At 30.6% G+C, this 19,915-nt stretch overlaps 1 protein-coding gene across 2 annotated transcripts; it reads right to left on the bottom strand.

The window, feature by feature from the left end:
• Positions 1-227: 227 nt before the first annotated feature.
• On the bottom strand, positions 228-19,622 carry LOC143048664 (A-kinase-interacting protein 1-like). 2 transcript variants are annotated; one of them, XM_076222462.1, is made up of 5 exons: positions 19,537-19,622; positions 10,026-10,160; positions 3,260-3,340; positions 1,487-1,588; positions 228-844 (listed from the first exon to the last, which is right to left on the bottom strand). In XM_076222462.1, the coding sequence occupies exons 1-5, from the start codon at positions 19,546-19,548 to the stop codon at positions 701-703; spliced, it is 474 nt and encodes a 157-aa protein (XP_076078577.1). In that variant the 5' UTR covers positions 19,549-19,622; the 3' UTR covers positions 228-700. The 2 variants fall into 2 exon arrangements, with proteins under 2 accessions (XP_076078577.1, XP_076078576.1); XM_076222461.1 differs by having other exon boundaries at positions 19,433-19,570.
• Between the last annotated feature and the right edge of the window lie 293 nt (positions 19,623-19,915).

Raw genomic sequence — 19,915 nt, 5'->3', positions numbered from 1 at the left:
GCTCATAAGTGAGTACCTCACATGACAAAATAAAATCTCTTTTTTTTTTCAAGCAATTGATGAACCATGAAAAGGAGTTTAAGGACAATATGACAAACAGAATTTTCCTATCATGAGGCATCTGCATACAAGGTGTAAAGCATCTTAGTCAATCTTAGTCGCAAGTTTTTTTTGTGAAACCACTCCTCATTCTATAAACAAAGGACTGGAAATGAACATTCAAAAAATAAACAAACATTTTTATTTTAATCTCATTTAAATGCATATAAAAACAATAAATGTGAAAACCACATAAAATATATAAAACTTTTCAAAAAAGATTGTTGTTTTTTACTGAACACATACATATGTACACATATCAAAAGAATATATGGTTAAATGTAGAGAAGATAAACATGTGATAGCTAATAATAAAACAACTTGGCTGTGTTCTATTGTTTTGCAAAACCCATATGACTAGAATATGACCCCACATATATTGCAAGTAAGAATTTTAGATAAAAATGCATTAATTATTTGCTTTCAATAGTACATTGAATGAATATCTATCATTAAACCCTTCCACCATTGCACAATTTTTAAACAGTTCATTACATTAAAAAGATTTAAATTTCATACCATTAAATATTGCTAATGGGAGAAAATAATTTCTTTCTTGTAGACAATGGTTTAAAATTTATCTCAAAATTAGGAAAATATTTCACAAGCAAAAGTCAAGGTCAACTGACTGTCCTTTGTCTACATGCACTACATGTTTTCGTTGTTGACCTTGACCCCAACATCCTGCAGTGACAGAGTATGTCCCAGGCTGAACAACTACATGTACGTCTTCTGTTCTTTGTAACTGAAAAATTAACACAAATTTATTCATTTGGTCTTTAACATATATGTATCTCTCAAAACTGTAAACAGAAAACAAAACAATATTTGATTCTAATGTGTAACAATGGGTGCCATTAGTGGGGGTCTCATAGGGGGGTTCCGATCCCGAATCCCGCTTACTGTTTTGTCAGATTCCCGTATTCCGTTTACACTATGTACATAAGCAATTCTTATTTTTTTGTCATTTCCCGGGTCCCGCAAGACCTCATTTCCCGTTTTCACGACACAATAATTTGACTTTCCCGTGTCACGCTTACAAAAAATCGGTAATCCCGCGTCACGCTTAGACCCCAATGAGACCCACATTAGTATTAATAAGTGAAATACAAACTGCTTACCCTTCAAAAACAAGTTTCCAGATTCATGTAGTGTTTTGGTGTTTCTATTTTTTTTAAATATGGTTGGGTTTATGTTAATCAAGTCCAAATGTCCTCCTAAAAAACTGTTTGGATTCAATTTAAAATATTTAAGTTATAAGTAAACATGATGCATGATCTGGACATAGCAAAAGATCTGATTACACAGAATGGGTACAATTCGTTGAATCTTTTAAAATTTACAAACTTTTCATATTTGACTATTAAACCTATTAATGACTACATACAGGGCTACTGTTCTGTATTTCACTATATCCTGGATTGTGGAATCTTCTACAGTGTTGGGAATCACAATGGTCTCTGTTTGTTTTGTTAGTATCATAGTATTTCTGAAAATAAAATTAAACATAGTTTAGTACATGCAGCATATTTATAGATTATCATGTATCTCTAAAAATGAAATAACAAATAATCTATCATATACATGTAGAGGTTGGCCATTGTTAGTCACAATGATACAACCTGTATGAATGGTAAGTATATTGGTTGGATTGGTGAAATTCTCTTTTCTTTTGTTATTTATAAACAATTTTTGACTAGTTCTACAAATTTTCTAGGCTAGAAAAAGTTGTCAACTCCAATAAATTATTATTTCCCCCCCCCCTATTTCAGAGAAGCATGAGAACCAATTATGGCATACAGTATATAAACAGATAAATCATCTTTCTACTTTCATTGCAGCAAGCTGAAATCCTTTTTAAAGGTTTATACCAGAAAAATTACATTTATTTTGGTTCTACCACTAAATAATATCTGATGTATATAAATCAGTTAATAATAATAATAATACTTTATTCAGAAGCAATACAGATTATAAAATATTATTATTAATGGAGCATTTATAATAGCTGTCAAATTTATGTTTACCAATTTGACTAAATTTCTCATATTTGATTTATTACATACATTGTGTACATGTACTAAAATGTATATCCAAATTATAGGGAAAAAAGAAAAAAAAACTTATTAACATAATGTATTTCCTCAATAATATGTATCAGCATTGGTTTGTATGTTGTCTAGACACAATCTAGTTATTAAACCATTGAGGTGACCTCAGATGACTGTTGTCAAATGGTCTTATAAGCAATATAAACATGAATAGATAAATTGTGCAATTGGATTATGTTAGATCAGTTTGATTTCATATTATCGGTAATTATATATAAACAATATATTTTAATCATCATTTTACCTGTATAAGAATGAGTTTTACCTGTATAAGAATGAGTTTTACCTGTATAAGAATGAGTTTTACCTGTATAAGAATGAGTTTTACCTGTATGTGAATGAGTTTTACCTGTATAAGAATGAGTTTTACCTGTATGTGAATGAGTTTTTTTGTTGTTAGAACCAGTCAATCATTTGTTTATCCTTGGTTTTACTTTCAATGTTGAAACTATTATTCTTTTAAAAACTGAACATGCCATATTCATGCGTAACCCATCTCTAGCTAAGGGGTTATATTGAAAGTCACATAAAAACAGATTCAAAGAGGTTGAATTTCTCTTGCATGTGAATAATTCATCAGCAATGTTTCTTTGCTTATTTAAAATAAATTGAACCAAACTGGCTTCTTAAACCAAAATTATTATTCCCTTTCATCATTGTTCATTAATGATTGAAAACTAGAACGAGAATGTGTCCCTAGTACACAGATGCCCCATAGGCACTAGTTTTATCATTTTCTATGTTCAGTGGACCGTGAAAATGGGGTAAAAACTCTAATTTGGCGTTAATATTAGAAAGATCATATCATAAGGAACATGTGTACTAAGTTTCAAGTTGATTGATCTTAAACTTCATCAAAAACTAACTCGACCAAAAACTTCAAACTGAAGTGGGATGAATGGACACACAGACCAGAAAACATAATTCCCATAAATGGGGCATTAAAAATCATATTCTATTTTTGTTTATATCTTGTAGCTAATACCCCTTTAAAGCATGCTCTCTCTAAAAAAAAAACAAAAAACAAAAAAAAAAACACTAGGACTCACCTTACACTGCCTTGAGGTGTGTGACATGAACTGTACAATAGTACTAAAGGCGTCATCTATACTGGTGTATGAATCTGATTCCTACAAAATCAATTCAATAAAGGATAAACTTAGTTTTGTGACAAATTTCTTTGAAGCATGTCATGCATGTAATCAATTATTTCAGTTGTTAATGAGAATGTGTTTTTCCCCTTAAATTTAGCCTAATCAGCAATACCTTCTTTTGAAACAAGAATTCTAGAAAGAAAATGTCCATAATTTCATTTTGTCATGTGTTTGATTGCACCATTATGAACTTTAACATTTTTTTTGTTAAAATGTCAAATGTTCTTTTTTCAATTTAAAAGATTTTCCAAAAGGTATTGTTCATGATGAAATATTGGACCACTTAATATTTAATACATTCTGAATTTTTAAGGCAAACTTGATTTGATACATCCTGTCCATTTAAACCAATTTTCATTTTTTTTTGGAAAAAAAGACATTCAAACAAGAATGTGTCTCCAGTACACAGATGCCCCATTCGCACTATCATTTTCTATGTTCAGTGGACCATAAAAACGGTGGAAAGTCTCTAATTTGGCATTAAAACTAGAAAGATCATATCATAGGGAACATGTGTACTAAGTTTCAAGTTGATTGGACGTCAACTTCATCAAAAACTACCTCGACCAAAAACTTTAATCTGAAGCGGGACAGACTGACAGACAAATGGACAAACAAACAGACAGGAGAATTAAGATGGCCGCCGAGCTGTTAACACTGTAAAAGTCAGCTCTTGCAATTTTTGCAAAATTCTTTGTTAATCAAGTTTGGATGTACAAATTTTTGTGATTATGTGATTCATATTGGAATGATTTACCTGAAAATGGATTTATTCATGTGAAAATTGTGAAATTAATGACTTTTTCCTTCAAGACTTTATTATATATTATATATAAGGAAAATAGTTTCAACTTTAGATTAATACTCACACCTATTGGTCATTATGCCTGGAGGCAGTAATACTTTAAATAAAACTTCTACTAAACCTTCACATAGTAAAACTGTAAGGAGTGTTCAGACTTTATTGGCAGCTAAAAAGGACACCAAAGATGAAAAAGAACCTAAGGCAAAAAGAACTCACTCAGAAGTTTCTAATGACTCAAACACTAGTCTGGATTTATCAGGACTTATTAACTTTCAAAAAGACCTTGATGAAATAAAATTTAGCTTGAGGGATGTAACCACAAAAGAGCATTTGATTGACGTTACAAAAGACCTTGTCAAGACTTCAGACTTAGAAAATCTTGTTACTGGAATTGTAAAGAAATTGTTCAGTAAGTTTGAGTCATCACTGGAAAAAAAGTTAAATGACAAAATTACTAAAATTGAAAAAGAGATGGAAGAGAAAGCAGAGGCGTTATCTATTGAAAATGAGAACCTGAAAAAACGACTTGATGCAATGTCCTCTCATATAACACCTATTAAGACAGACCTGGCAGAAACAGCTAAAGTTGCCAAGATAGCCAATTTAAGCAGCAACTATAACGAACAATATTCCAGGAAAAATAATATCAAAGTGTTTAACTTCCCAAGGAGAGATAGACAAAACCTTCGCAAGGATTTCATTGAAATGGTAAAAAAGGATCTGAATGTTAGTTTAGAAGAAAGGGATGTTGTGGCAGTACATAGGTTACCAGCTGTACATGAGCCAAGTCCACTTATTGTGCGCTTCTTTAATAGTGATGTGAAGAGAAGTGTCATGCGTGTTAGGAAGCAATTGAATAAGAAAGTGAAATTTGTTGATGATGTCACACAAAGAAATATGGAGCTAATTCATAGGCTGGAGAAGAGCAATCATTTTGAACAGGTTTGGTATTTTAATTGTGGTGTGTATGGTAGAACAGAATGTGGAGAACAGATAAAGTTTGGGATGTATGATGACATTAACTTTAGACTCAGACAATTTAGGTCTGGGCGTTAACATTTGTGGAAAAAATATTTCTAAAGTTGTAAATTTGGGAAAAATTTGAAAAAAAAGTTTCATTATTTAGAATTCTTTTTATACATGTATAAATTTAACAAAAAAAGGAAATAAGAACTCTAGAATTTGCAAAAATTGTACTATACTTCAAGTTTAAAACGATGCAAGTTATCTTAATTTTATATTTATGTTTTTATTCAGTATTTCAACAATTACTTATAGATAATAGTTTTCAAAAACATTTGTTTGTTTGCCTGATGAATATGTGTTCTCAATATTATGTGAATATCGATATATGTATGTACATGTATAGTGTAAATGTATTTACCTCATTATGGGATCTCTGAAACTTTTAACAGTAAATTGCCAGGGTTTGCGAGATAGTGCAAAAAGAAAAGATGTGTTTAATTTACTGAAAACAAAAAATTATAATATTTACTGCTTACAAGATACGCATTTTACTACTGAAATTGAGAATGCTGTCAGATCCATGTGGGGTTTTGACTGTTTTTTCTCTTCTTTTTCCTCGAATTCACGAGGAGTATCAATCATGTTTAATAATAATTTTGAATTTAAAGTGCTTAAAGAAAAAAAAGACTTGAATGGCAATTACTTAGCGTTAGATGTTATAATAGATAAACAGAAACTTACACTTGTGTCATTATATGGACCTAATGTAGACAGTCCTGGTTTTTATGAGCAGATTATGAATGTTATTGAAGATTTCGGAAATGAAAGTTACATACTTTGTGGTGACTTTAATTTAGTATTAGATCCATGTATTGATTACTGTAATTATTTACATGTTAATAATCCTAATGCCAGAGATAAAGTTTTAGAAATTATAGATCACTGGTCCCTTGTGGACCCCTTCAGAGAACTCTTTCCTGATCTACACAGATACACTTGGAGAAAAAAATCACCATTCAAACAAGCACGTCTTGATTTTTTTCTTATTCCAGACTGTATGTTGATCAATTTAAGAAACTGTAAAATTGAACTTAGTTATCGTTCAGATCATTCCATGGTAGTGTTGGAATTTGAATTTAATCCTTTTGTTCGAGGTAAAGGTCTATGGAAATTCAATAATTCATTACTTTATGATATTGAATACATAAATATAGTTAAAGATAAGATTTTAGATGTTAAAAAGCAGTATGGTGCATTGGTTTATAATTTTGATAATATACATGAGATTAGTAACGATGATCTGCATTTTACAGTAAATAGTCAGTTGTTTCTTGAAACATTGTTGTTAGAAATTAGAGGTAAAACCATATCTTATTCAAGCTATAAGAAAAAACAAAGGGATAAAAAGGAAAAAGATTTATTATGTGATATTGAAATATTAGAAGCTAAACTGGAAGAAAATTTATTACATAGCTTAGAAATCAAAAAACAAGAATTAGAAAGTATAAGAAAAGAAAAGATTAGGGGTAAATTTATACGCTCTAGAGTGCAGTGGATTGAAGAAGGTGAAAAACCTACAAAGTATTTTTGTGGTCTTGAATCAAAAAATTTTACAAGCAAAATAATTCCAAAAGTCGAAAAGGATGATGGGAAAATTATTACAAACCAATTTGATATTCTAAAGGAGACAAAATACTTTTATGAAAATTTATACAAAAATAAGGATACTATTGGCAATGGGTGTAAACTGAGTGATTTAGAAAGAGATTTGAAAGATTTAAATTTTAATAAATTATCTGTGGATGAACAGTTGGATTTAGAAGGGGAGATAACTATTAATGAAGCTAGCATTACTTTACAGAAAATGGATAATAATAAATCACCAGGGTCAGATGGTTTTTCAACAGATTTTTTTAAGTTTTTCTGGAAGGATTTGAAAGCTTTTGTTGTGAAATCTTTAAATTATGGGTCAAACTTGGGACATTTATCAGTGACTCAAAGGCAGGGAATCATTACATGCTTACCAAAAGACAATAAACCAAGGCATTTACTCAAAAATTGGAGACCAATCTCCTTACTTAATACTGTATACAAAATTGGTTCAGGGGTTATTGCTAGTAGATTTAAAAAAGTTTTAGACAAACTGATTGATTTAGATCAAACTGGCTTTATAAGTGGGCGTTTTATTGGGGATAACATCAGATTGATTTATGATCTTTTACAATATACAGAAGAACATGATATTCCAGGTTTATTGCTTTTAATTGATTTTGAAAAAGCATTTGATTCTCTATCTTGGGACTTTTTGTTGTCAGTGTTGCAATTATTTAATTTTGGTGAATCTATTATTAACTGGGTTAAAGTATTTTATAATAATATCTCATCTGCAGTCATTCAGGGAGGAAATCTTTCAGACTTTTTTCAAATAGGACGTGGCTGTAGACAAGGGGATCCCTTATCACCCTACCTTTTTATACTTCGTGCAGAAATTTTGGCAATTAGAATACGAGGGAATAAAAATATTACTGGCATAACTGTGGCTAGGATAGAACATAAGTTATCACAGTTTGCAGATGATACTTCACTTATTCTAGATGGAAGTGAACACTCCTTAAATCAAACTTTAAATGAATTAGATTGGTATGCAAACCTCTAAGGGCTAAATATAAACTTTTCTAAAACACAGGTAGTTTGGATTGGGAGTAAAAGATACTGTAGTGACAAACTTTGTCCAAACAGAAATTTATCCTGGGGTGCAACATCTTTTAAGTTATTGGGTATTAATTTTGACGTAGATCTTGATAAAATTATTAACATCAATTATAGTGAGAGAGTTTTGCAGATAAAAAATCTAATCAAAATATGGTCTAAAAGAAATCTTACAGTAATTGGTAAAATTACAGTTGTGAAAACTCTGATTTTACCTGTCCTTAATCACCTTATAATTACATTGCCAAACCCAAATCAAGAACTTGTGAAAAAGATTAACGAGCTTATTTTTACATTTATTTGGAATTCACCTGTGCATAGAGTCAAGAAAGATCTGTTACAAAAGGATTACAGTGAAGGTGGATTGAAAATGATCAATCTTAATTCCTTCATCATAGCACTCAAATCCACATGGGTTAGAAAACTTTTTCAATCTAACAATAAATGGAAAAATATTTTATTTTCCATAATAAATCAAGAAAAATTATTTAAGTTTGGAAATGGTTATCTGTCAAACATTAAAGTAAAGATGAAAAATAAATTTTGGCAGGATGTATTCCATTCATGGGACAGAATTGTTGATAAAGAAGAAAAGAATATGTGGGAATATTTTTTGTCAAGTCCACTGTGGATGAATAATTGTATAAAAATAGAAAATAAACCTGTATTTTATAAAAACTGGTTTAATAAAGGTATATTTTTCATTAATGACATTGTATCAGATGCTGGAAAATTTTTCAGTTTAGAACATTTAGTAGAAACATTTAAAGTTGATAGAAATGTTATGAAATATAACAGCATAATTTCTGCTGTAAAGAATGCAAGAAAAGGATATGTTTTTGATAATTATAAACTAGTCACACCTTTTATTCCTTCATTTGCCAAGATTTTTTTTAAAAGCTCAAGGGGAACTAAAGACATGTATTCACTGTTAATTAAAAATAATATAGTTTCAACAGGCCAGAAAAAATGGGATCAAATTGTGAAGGTAGATGAAGAGGAATGGAAATTAATTTTCAAGTTACCTTTTAAAGTAACAAAAAATACCAAACTGCAGTGGTTACAATACAGAATAAATCAACATATTTTAGGTACAAATAAATTTTTGAATAAAATTAAGGTCACTGACAACCCAAATTGTACTTTTTGCCAAGAAGAAGTAGAAACTATTGTACATTTATTTTGGAATTGTGAGATTGTTCAAACATTCATTGATGAAATTGACTCATGGTTATTGTCAAATGGTATAAGCGTTCCATTTACCTTAAAATATTTTCTATTTGGGGATACTACAAAATCATTTAAGGGGAATGCTGCAAATTTGATTTATATGCAGATAAAACAATATATTTTCAACTGCAAATATTTTAAGAAATCTCTATCAATGCAGGCAGTGCAAAGTAAAATAAAATCTTTATACAACACTGAAAAATTAATTGCTGTTAAAAATAAAAGAGTAGAAATTTTTGACAAAAGTTGGAATGCTTTTGCCATTCTTTTTGATGAATGATCAGATATTTTGTTTTACATTGTATATGTGTACATAAATTAGTAGAAATAGAATTGTCATATGATATATTGTTTCTAACATGAGAAAGAACTACATTATTCATCTCTGCAAATAACTGAAAACAAACAAAAAACTTATAATTTCCTTGAAATTGAATATTTATCTTTCAATTATCTATTTACTTATTTATTTATTTTTTTTTTAATTTTTTTTTTTTTTTTTTTTTTTTTCTTCATAATTTTGAAAATAATATACAGACATACCTAAAAATATATAGCTTATATATATTTATTTTTATTACTTCAACTACTCACATTATATATTTTTTTCATAACCTGTGCATTTGTTATATTAGATAATTATGGTTGATTATCTTAATGGTAAACTTCATTTTTTGATATTACTGATATGGTATATAATATTTTCAAATATGGAAAATTGTATGTATAATACTAACAAAAACTAACAGTTGTATATATATGTTATTTACTAATGTTAACGAGGCCGGGATAAGGTACCGGTACTTGATGTTTGAAAACTAACAAATGTACAGATTTCAATAAAATATGATAAATTAAAAAAAAAAAACAAACAGACGAATGAACGAACACACAGACCAGAAAATATAAAGCCCATAAATGGGGCATAAAAATTTTTTTGACAGTGTTTACCTCAATAGGTCTGTGACCTCTTGGTTTATATTCTGGCCAATTAACTTTCCTTGAAGCAGCTCTGAGATAAACATTCTGACCTACTGTTACAGCTCTATGTAATGCATTCTGAGCCCATACATCTCCAACGGGGTCCTAAATATAAATGTGTAATATAAAATAACAATGGAAAATTGTGTTCAAATTTGTAATTATAGATGAAAAATAACAAATGTAAATGTTTTAGGGCAAAAGTTTGACACAATTGCTTTCCTTAGAAAATGTGGTTGATATTTAGTCAGCCGTAAGCAGTTGAGCTAAGGAAGTACTTCTTTAGCTCAGTCGGTATAACTGCCTCGTAGCACAGAGGGCCCTGGTTCCAGTCCTGGTGGAGACGAAGGTGATTTTGTATGAAGAATCCTGGCCTCCAGTTATATAAGAATTATAATGTAAATTGACAAGTGGTCTCCCATTGTAGCCAGAATTGGTAACTTTGATGTATTTACAATACAAATATGGATACAGACAATTATAAATGTGTTTAGATATATAATGTCAGAATGTAAAATGACAATTGTAAAAGTGTTAAGATTTATAATGTAAAATGACAAGCTTTCAAGAAGTATTAGGCCATGAAACTGTTTGGCAGTATGTTTTTTCAGTTGTACACTACTGTCACCAGTTCAGCCTTGGTCGTTTTTCAATCTGCTTTATAGTTCAGCACTCCATTAACATACTGATAATGTGCTGGGAACTGCTGTCACTATGTCACAATGTGTGGCCGGGGTATTTAGTTTTTATTTACCATCGGCCTAGCCACAATCAGATGTTCATTTTGTGTTTCACATGAAGTCAAAATTGAGTGTCACCTCAGGAAAAAACTCTTTTGATATTTTGGTACAGAAATGGTTTAAATTATGAAAAATTGCCATCATTAGGCTAACACTGGAAGCATTTATATAATTACATGCAGATTTTGAAAGAAATATTTTAAATTTTTATTAAATAAATGGTTTTTAAAAACTGTATGATTTTCTTTAATGGTTGCCTTCAAGACATGGTCACCAGTGTTAGATTTTTGGTCGATGACAAAGACAACAAAATATGTTTAGAATTATTGAATGTCAAATATTTTAATTGAAAAAAAAATGAGAAGAACATGTTTAACTCACAGTTATTTCAAACAACAGTAGCTGTCTTTGATCATTAATCTTATCTGATCAAACTATACTTAAACTAATCTATAAATAACAAAACTTCCAAAAAATCCCTTTCTTTTGGTGTATAGAACATTAAAATAACTTGATGCATATTCTTACAATAAACAATCAAACTTAGCAATACAATTGATATGTTTTGTCTACGGACAAGACATTGCATTCATATTTAATGAAATGCATTATTAAAACCTAATTTTGACATAGTTGAAAGTGTTCTCTTGAAAAAAAAAACATACATTTTATCAGGTTTATCTATCAAATGATGCTTAACTTTGAAGAAAATGGAAACAAATACCTTGTGATAATGTCTACGGACAAGACATTTTATTGAGAATCAATTAAATGCTTTCAAAGATGATTGTTAAAGTTAAGAATAAAAGTTACCAAATAAATTTTAAGCTGTGTTTTTTAAATTTTGGAAAATATAAAAATGTACCCATAATTCTTTACATATCTACATAATTTATTGATTAAGCCAAAATGAAGACACATTCTTTTTACTGAAATCCATATATCTGACTGTTTTAAACAATCAAACTATTATTGAAACTCAATTTTAACATAGTTGGATGTGTTCTCTTCAAAAAATGACATACATTTTATCTATCAAATTAGGCTGAACTCAAGGAAATTGGATACAAATGTATTGTGGTAATGTCTACGGACAAGACAATTCCAGTTAAAAAAAAAATCTGTTAGACTTAATTGTGACTATATTTATCTTGAAAATACTGAGTTTTAATTTGAATAGATAACTTTCATCATCTATAAATAAGATTTAAGTTCCAAAGCAGACAAATAATTGAATTTAATACTTGTTATGTACAAGTGTCTTGTCCGTAGACACTTCCTCATCTACTGGTAATACTGAAATGCGAAAAATAAAGTCAGATAGGGAGAAATACTTTTGCTTCATTTGATTTAGTTAGTCTTTTAAGGTAAGCAGCAACTGGAATAAAGATATTGAAGTAAAGTAAGGTATGCTTTTTATGACTGATAATATGTCACTTTTTAAAATCCACTCCTGTAAATTAATTTTACAAAAAATTAGAACACTTAAATTGCCATTAATTAATTAAAAATAAGATATTTCTAAGTTTAAACAACACATAGGACTAATTAAGACCCATAAAGCCAAGCAATATTGATAAAAAGCCATGTCTACGGACAAGACACGTGTCTACGGACAAGACATTCTGACATATTTTTCAAATTCTTCCTCTATTAATAGATGGTAGAAAAAAATGTAAGTAGTGTTTTCATATCTACAAAAGGACAGGAACTTAGCAATGCAACATTAATGCTGTTATACTTCCAGTTTACTAGGGAATGCATGTCTACGGACAAGACATTTTTTTCACTTTTTTTGTATATCCAACTTTGATGGCATATATCTCCAGCTAGGGTACTGCAATATTGATATATGAGGTAGATTTTGATAATGTATATACTAGAAGAGAAAACAAAACACATAACAGCATAAATTTGATTTATTTTTCTCTTTTATCACTACACTGAGCAAACTAAAAACAAAAGTACAAAATTGCATAACGAACGCATAGTATTCCACTTTTTATCATAACTTTGTAACCACTGAAGATTTTTTGTTGCAACAAGCAGTAAAAGAAAGATGAATAAATTGTCTATAACAGTGAACCAATAATGTAGTTCAAATGAAATGCACTTATTAACTATCAATTGATAAAAACAGCTTAATTTTAAATGAAACAACATAACGTGAAATTTTGCCCATTTTCAGCGGGTATTTTAGTGTTTTTTTTCAAAACGGTAACACCTATACATGATATTTGATATTCATTGTGAAACCCTACATTCTCTTCTTCAGTTCAAAGATGTATTACTTGTGTTAAGTTTATCTTCTTGTCTTTACAAGCCTATAACATAGACCCATTATGAAATGAACATCTGATCTTGGCTAGGCCGCATGTTTACAGTTAAATATATATCTAAATAAAAGTTCAGTCATTTTCTTAGTCTTCCATAGGCGGATCCAGGCCCCCCCCTTTTTGTGGGAAAAATTTTATAGGGAATCACTGAAGCATGACTGGAGCGGCCACACATGTGGACACAAAAAAAATAAACAAAAAGTAGCCAAATGTCATTTCATATTTTCTTTTTATCATTTGGCTAAAAAAAATTTTGGACACAAGTGTGGAGACAAAAAAAATAAATAAATAGCCTAATGATAAAAAGAAAATATGAAATGACAAATGTAGCCACACAAGACTTTAGAGACAGATTAATAATTTCGGTCTAGACAAACCGGTACCTCGAATGACCGAATAACAGAACTTTATTATCCAAATAACACTTGTATTCTTGTAATGACCGAATAACACTTACATTTTTAATATTGGCACACATTGGTGACTTTTAAACTTTGATTATTGAATTAGCATATATCAATGATGTATTTTATAACTTAAAAATGATTAACATGATTAACAAAAAGCAGATAAGTTCATAAAAAACTTTTAAAATTTAGTGTGCACATCGAAAATGGGTGCAAACGGACCCGATACCGGAAATCACAATGGCCCCCATGTTCTATGTACACACTAAATAATAAATTTAAAATAATCTTTATGAAATTATCTGCTATCTGAAATCATTTTCAAGTTATAAAATACATCGATTATATATTATTATTTAATAATCAATGTTTTAAGTGGTATTCGGCCATTCGTGTCATTTGCATGTTTCCAATTGTTTGACCTGTGATTTTTTTCTGTGTCTATTGATTTCTGAAATATGTTTTCGGACAAATTATTTTTTTGGTTCATTATAGTTCTATCAATGTTTTGAATGCAAAAATTATAGGTAATCCTATTTATCAGTCAGGGGTGCTACTTGTACAAGTTATTTTTAAGGGCATCCGATACAGTTTCAAGGGAGTTAACTCTTGGCGCGACGTTAAGCGTGTCATTTTCCGTAATACGAAACGTAATGTGGAATTTCCATGCTCCAATTTCTGTTTCTCCTACATGCTAATTTCTACGCCATTAATATTAGTCAGTGCATTTGATTATACCAGGATAACAGTCTAATAACATAATAAGAAATAAAACACATTACTGTTTCTTTGAGATCTTCAACAAATATCGTGTAGTGAGTAATCTCAAGACGACTGACCCTTTTGGTGTTACTAGTATCATGTATGTCAATTAAAATTTTATTATCATGCATCATCCACGATTTGGTCCGGATCCGATTTTTTTTCAGCACAGAAAACCAATGATATTTAAAAACTAACACCGAAAATGTATGTACACGAAGAAGTCAATTTCCTTTCTGAAATATTTATTTAATTTATTTATGTAAACAAAAATAATGGTATGCCGCTAATACAAACAATATGATACAACTTTTATAAAAGAACAAAGTTTCTATTTCCTCCACGTTGCACGTAGTTTATCTAACAAAAGGCAATAGCAAACAATATGTTTATGCACTCGTAAAAAATTTTACGGGACGTAAAATGGTATAGAAATGCCCGCGTCCGTCTGTCCGTCGTAAATATGGTACAGCATATTATCATTAAACTGAACATGGTTGTTTTTTCAGTCATGATGGTCAAACGGTCTGTATCATTTTTGGCCGGTGAACTTTATAAGTTACAGGACTTTGTAACTAGAACAGGGTTTTTTTTACAGTTCGCGCTGCATCTAGAAAACGTTTTATGACTATTGCTCTAAACTTTACGCACTTCTTAGTTATATAATTCTGAAGAACTTGTATATATACTTTTGAGAATGATTCAGAATTTGATTTTAGAGTTATTGAGTTTATGACAAAAAGGGGCTGGGGTTCACATGTCTCGCCGTATCTCAGAAACTGTCTATAATAATTGCATAGAACTTCACATACTTGTTAGTTAAATTATTCTTAAGATCTGTATACTTTTTCGTGATGATTCTTTAATTCATTTTTGAGTTCTTGAATTTTTATTGAGCTTCAATTTGGGATCATATAAAACATGTTGTGATATATAGAATGAAATTCAAAACAGTGTGGCTGTGGCCATTGATTGACACATTAAATTCATCCATTGACTGGGACAATTTAGGTGAACGTTTGTATGTAACGACCATTGCTCACTGTGTACTTTTTAAAGACACTGAAACTATGGGGTCACCAAAGGTTCTCAACACCTTAATAAAGTAATTCGAAAAAATTAATCAGAAGTAACACGATGTTTTGATTTATATCAATTATATAAATCAAAACATAAAGGTTATTCCTGATTAATTTTTCGAATTATTTTATAATTAAAGGCGTTAAGAAACCTTTGGTGACCCCACAGTTTAAATGTCTATCGTAGGTACGTCGTGAACAGTGGTCGTTACAGACAAACGTTCACGTAAATTGTCCCAGTCAATGGATGAATTTAATGTGTCAATCAATGGCCACAGCCACACTGTTTTGAATTTCATTCTAAACTTATTATTGAGCAAGAATAATGAATGAGTCAGGATATACCTAGCATGACTTCCGTAGAACCCCCGTGTTATTATAAAAACATATATTATGTTGGTGGTTTTTTTTTTTCATGAGACGAAGGGCGTATCATGCGCCTGAAGCGCAGCTGTTTATATTTTCTTTATTTTTTTATAGATATATTAGAGAAATGACGGAATGACAGAAAATACAATGCAATTTTCAATATAATTAATATTTCCAAATGGCATAACTCTTTTAAAGAATAGTTGATATGCACTGATTTTCGAACGTGTCCATACGATATCAGTTTTATAGAAAGTTGGCCAGAATTGTACATTTGAAAAATCTAATTAACCAGAAGTCCGGAAGGACAGACAGGGGAATGGACATGCGGTATTTATGTATGTGCTGTGGTGAAAAAAATATATAGTTCTTTACCAATAAAATTACTCTATGAGAGAATGATTTAAATTGCAACTAATCGTAATATATCCAGTCCTCTCGCTATTAATTCAGTCATTTTTTTGCCAAATCAAAAATTTCAAAATTATAGTTTCTCTGTCTGGACAAAAGCATCCATTAGCAAATTGAAGATTCTCCTTTGTAAGATTTTGCTTCTGTTTTCTGACCACATAAAACAGAAGATGTGGTATAATTGCCAATTAGACAACTCTCATCAAGAGACAAACATGACACAGAAATTAACAACTATAAGTCTTCAACAATGAGCAAAGCCCATACCGCATAGTCAGCTATAAAAGGTCCCGAAATGACAAGGTAAAACAACTCAAACGAGAAAAGTAACGGCAAATTTGATTACTGTCCAAACGACGCTAACTTTTTTAAAATTCGTATCAACAAAAACGGATTTTCTCAGTGATAAAAACGTGAATTAAATGATATTAAGGAGTATGTGTAATGAAACAGCAGCCAACCAAACAAAACAAAACAAAGAACAACATCTAGAGGTCATCATACAGTATGAAATAATATACGAGTGTGTACAGTAAATGTACCTGTATGTCATGTTCTAAATTGCCGAGTCTTAAATTTTTGAAAGCCGTAAAAATTATCAACAGTCCGTAATAACTTTTCTTGAGAAGTTTCTCACTTAGACCACAAACACAGAGAGGTATTTTGTTATTCACATGATTTTAATTCCGAAAACAATGTTACCAATTTATAGATAGTACTTTACAAGTAATATTTATACATCTGAAAAATGTCGCCGGTAATTTGAAGCGAAAACGTCGAAATTGTCTGCCACCGACGTCGTGCACTTTAGCGCTAACGTTGAGGTTACAAATGGGTGACGCAATTTTTTAGGATAAATCGTGATTATCATGGAATCCAGCACGGTGACCTATATTTTTTATTTGAGATTTAGAGAAAGCATGACAAAATGCAGTTTATGCAGAAAAATGATAAAAATGACATTTTCAGAAACAGTTTTTTTCCATTTTTTTAGGTTCAGAAAAATAGCACTTTGAGCATCTGGTCCGCAATGTCAAGCAAGACTTGAATAATTTTATAGTTATTCGTATAGTGATTTATTTTTTTCCTTATTACCACTTATCACAGCTTCAGATTGAACCCGATCTTAATAATTTACGACGAAGAATATCTGCTCCAAAAATTTTATAACATTGCCTAATTTTTTTACAAAATTGCACAAATCCCCAATTTTCAGCCTCAATTTTCTCGAAAACAAGCACGGTGACCTATGTTTTATTTCGTGTTTTATTTTATAACTCGCCAAGGCCTACAACATATTTCAAAATTATAAAAATGACATTATATCGAGAAACTGTATCGGATGCCCTTAATTACTTGAAGAAGTAATATTAAGTAAATTTGTAGGCTACTTATACAAGTGAATTTTAATTACTTGTATAGGTAAAAAAAAATATTGGCTGAGTTATGTCCCTTAGACCTTCAAATTTTTTTACTTGTATAAGTAAAAAAGTCATCCTATCTTCCTTTATTGAATTCTCAAGATTTCTTTTCTCTTATATAATTTTAAGTTATCTGCCCTTTGCAGATGTTTTCACTAATCATTTAAGTTTAATTTCATGGGCAATCAGGGATCTCAATGGATGAAAATTGAACGATGGAGGAACTTTCACCATTACAATCCGTGTCTACATTGTACAGTGTAGCGCGATCGGAAGTATTTTATCCCTCCATACAAGGAATGGTGAACATGCTTATTCATTGCTTATTTAAATTATATTTATTTGAATTTTTATTATAGAATTAGAAGTATCAATATTTTCATTTATTGCCGTTTTTAACCATTCAAATGCTAAGTCTTCATGGTCCCCCCCTTAGTTGAGAATGACCAAAAGCTGTCATGAAGGTCCCCATGTAGATTCTTGTTTTTTTTGGTAATTGTTATGGGGGTTAAAAATCATATGATGTGGAGCTTATTTTTCATTGACACTGTCAAATTCAGAACCCATTACCGGTATGGCTGATTTGCAGCAACAACAAAACGATTCGTACGGGTTATGTAAAAGGTTAAAGAGATTTGTAAAGCAAACGTTGACAAATGAAAAGGTTTTTAATGACTTTATCTGGCAAATTGATGCTGTGCAACATGTATCTTTCGAGTCTGCATAGAAACCGGTAACGCAGATGTATCAATTTGATTGTAATATACGAAATGAATTCGGAATTACGATACGATATTTCTTTACAGAAAATATTTAAAGTTTTTACTTTTAAACTTTTAAAGTAATTCTAAATTATCGTTACAGCAGTGCTCGAGTTATTTGCGATGAAATAATATTTACTGTTTTGCATCTTATTTTGTACTTCTTAAAAAAGGGGGATGCTGATTGCGTAAGTCAAAACAAAGCACGTGTTCGACTTGTTAAACTGTTTTCTTTGTAACTGGATTATTAATTAATTTATTTAATCTAAACTATCATAATCATTTGCTAAAACTTAGTTGATTATTTCGACAAATGAATTGTCTATCCTCAGATAGTATTCTCGTGTCTGGTTTGTTGATCTACCTGTACAAGCTCAGGTACAAGTGATTAGCGATCTTAATCCGTAGATTCCTCAGGCGTTAAAACTGTATTGGATTATAACATAAAAAGCCTAAGGGTTATGCAATTACATGCATTTGATTATACATGTAATTGATAAAAAAAAAAAAATGGCGTTGGGCTACAAAAAACGATGAAGTTTTGAACGACGGCGGAAGACATTTAACAAGGTGTAAGACAATTTAACGATGGCGCGAGTCATTTGACGATGGCACATGACATTTGAACGATGGCGGGGCGCCATAGTTAAACAGGCCATGGAGATCCCTGGGCAATGAAAATCCCATTTATCTGTTATCTTCAAAACACTGCTCATTTACAAGCCCCCCAAGGAGCAATTTGAAGGCCTTGCGCAAATACTTAATATCTTTGCGCAATCAGTTTCTTTATTGAATTAATGAGATGAAACATTGAACTCTAATTAAAAAATATGAGCTAACCTGGGAAAAATCATTAAAGCCCTGATATTACATCTCAAAACTTGAGAATTTTTGTAGGATTGTAAAAAAAATTTACTTGTACAAGTAAATTTTTGAGAAAATTAAAGGGAGATTATTTAAACATTATTAATTAACTTATGTGTGTATTTTTTTTACTTCTTCAAGTAAATAAAAATACTTGTACAAGTAGTACCCCCGACTGTTTATCAGCGCCTCCCCCTTTTTCTCAAAATTCTCTTCTGACACAATACCTTTTTTTCTAGGTAAGGACGAGTCGGTTTCATCATTTAGAGTAACATTGTTTAAAAATTTGATTATTTATGTGTAAGCTTTGAGTTAGATTAGATGTGTTCACCTGCTTCGCCATGTGATGTTTTTAAAAGTTAAAAAAGCATGATGTTTTTGTTTTCAAATTGCAGGAAGTGAAATTAGGCGTTTCTGTCATGCGCATGAAATAGTAATTTTGGCGGTATTTTTTAAAAGTTCACTGACAAAATATTGCCTCCTTTTTTTCTGGCACTATATATCATAGGTGGATCCAAGTAGGCCCTGGGGGGCACGGCCGCACTTTTGTTGGATAAAATTTAGTTGGTAAATAATTCTATTTCCGTTGCAGTTGATCCCAATGCGTATTTTATCGAAGTTGGCATTATGTCGATTGTTAAATCAAATGAGTCGAGCATGCCGATGAGAGCGGTCCGGACGTGAAAATTTTTGCAGAGACAATCCTTCAA

The sequence above is a fragment of the Mytilus galloprovincialis genome, chromosome 10 (assembly GCF_965363235.1).
Source record: "Mytilus galloprovincialis chromosome 10, xbMytGall1.hap1.1, whole genome shotgun sequence".
Taxonomy (NCBI): Eukaryota; Metazoa; Mollusca; class Bivalvia; order Mytilida; family Mytilidae; genus Mytilus; species Mytilus galloprovincialis.
This window is presented reverse-complemented; position numbering and strand designations above follow the sequence as displayed.

Excerpts from the sequence above, each read along its gene's own strand:
- LOC143048664 (XM_076222461.1), bottom strand. The coding sequence starts at position 19,468 with ATGATGAAACCGACTCGTCCTTACCTAGAAAAAAAG. Across the intron at positions 10,161-19,432 it reads GTCCTTACCTAGAAAAAAAG|GACCCCGTTGGAGATGTATG; the intron begins GTATTGTGTCAG and ends ATTTATATTTAG. Across the intron at positions 3,341-10,025 it reads GAGGTCACAGACCTATTGAG|GAATCAGATTCATACACCAG; the intron begins GTAAACACTGTC and ends TTGATTTTGTAG.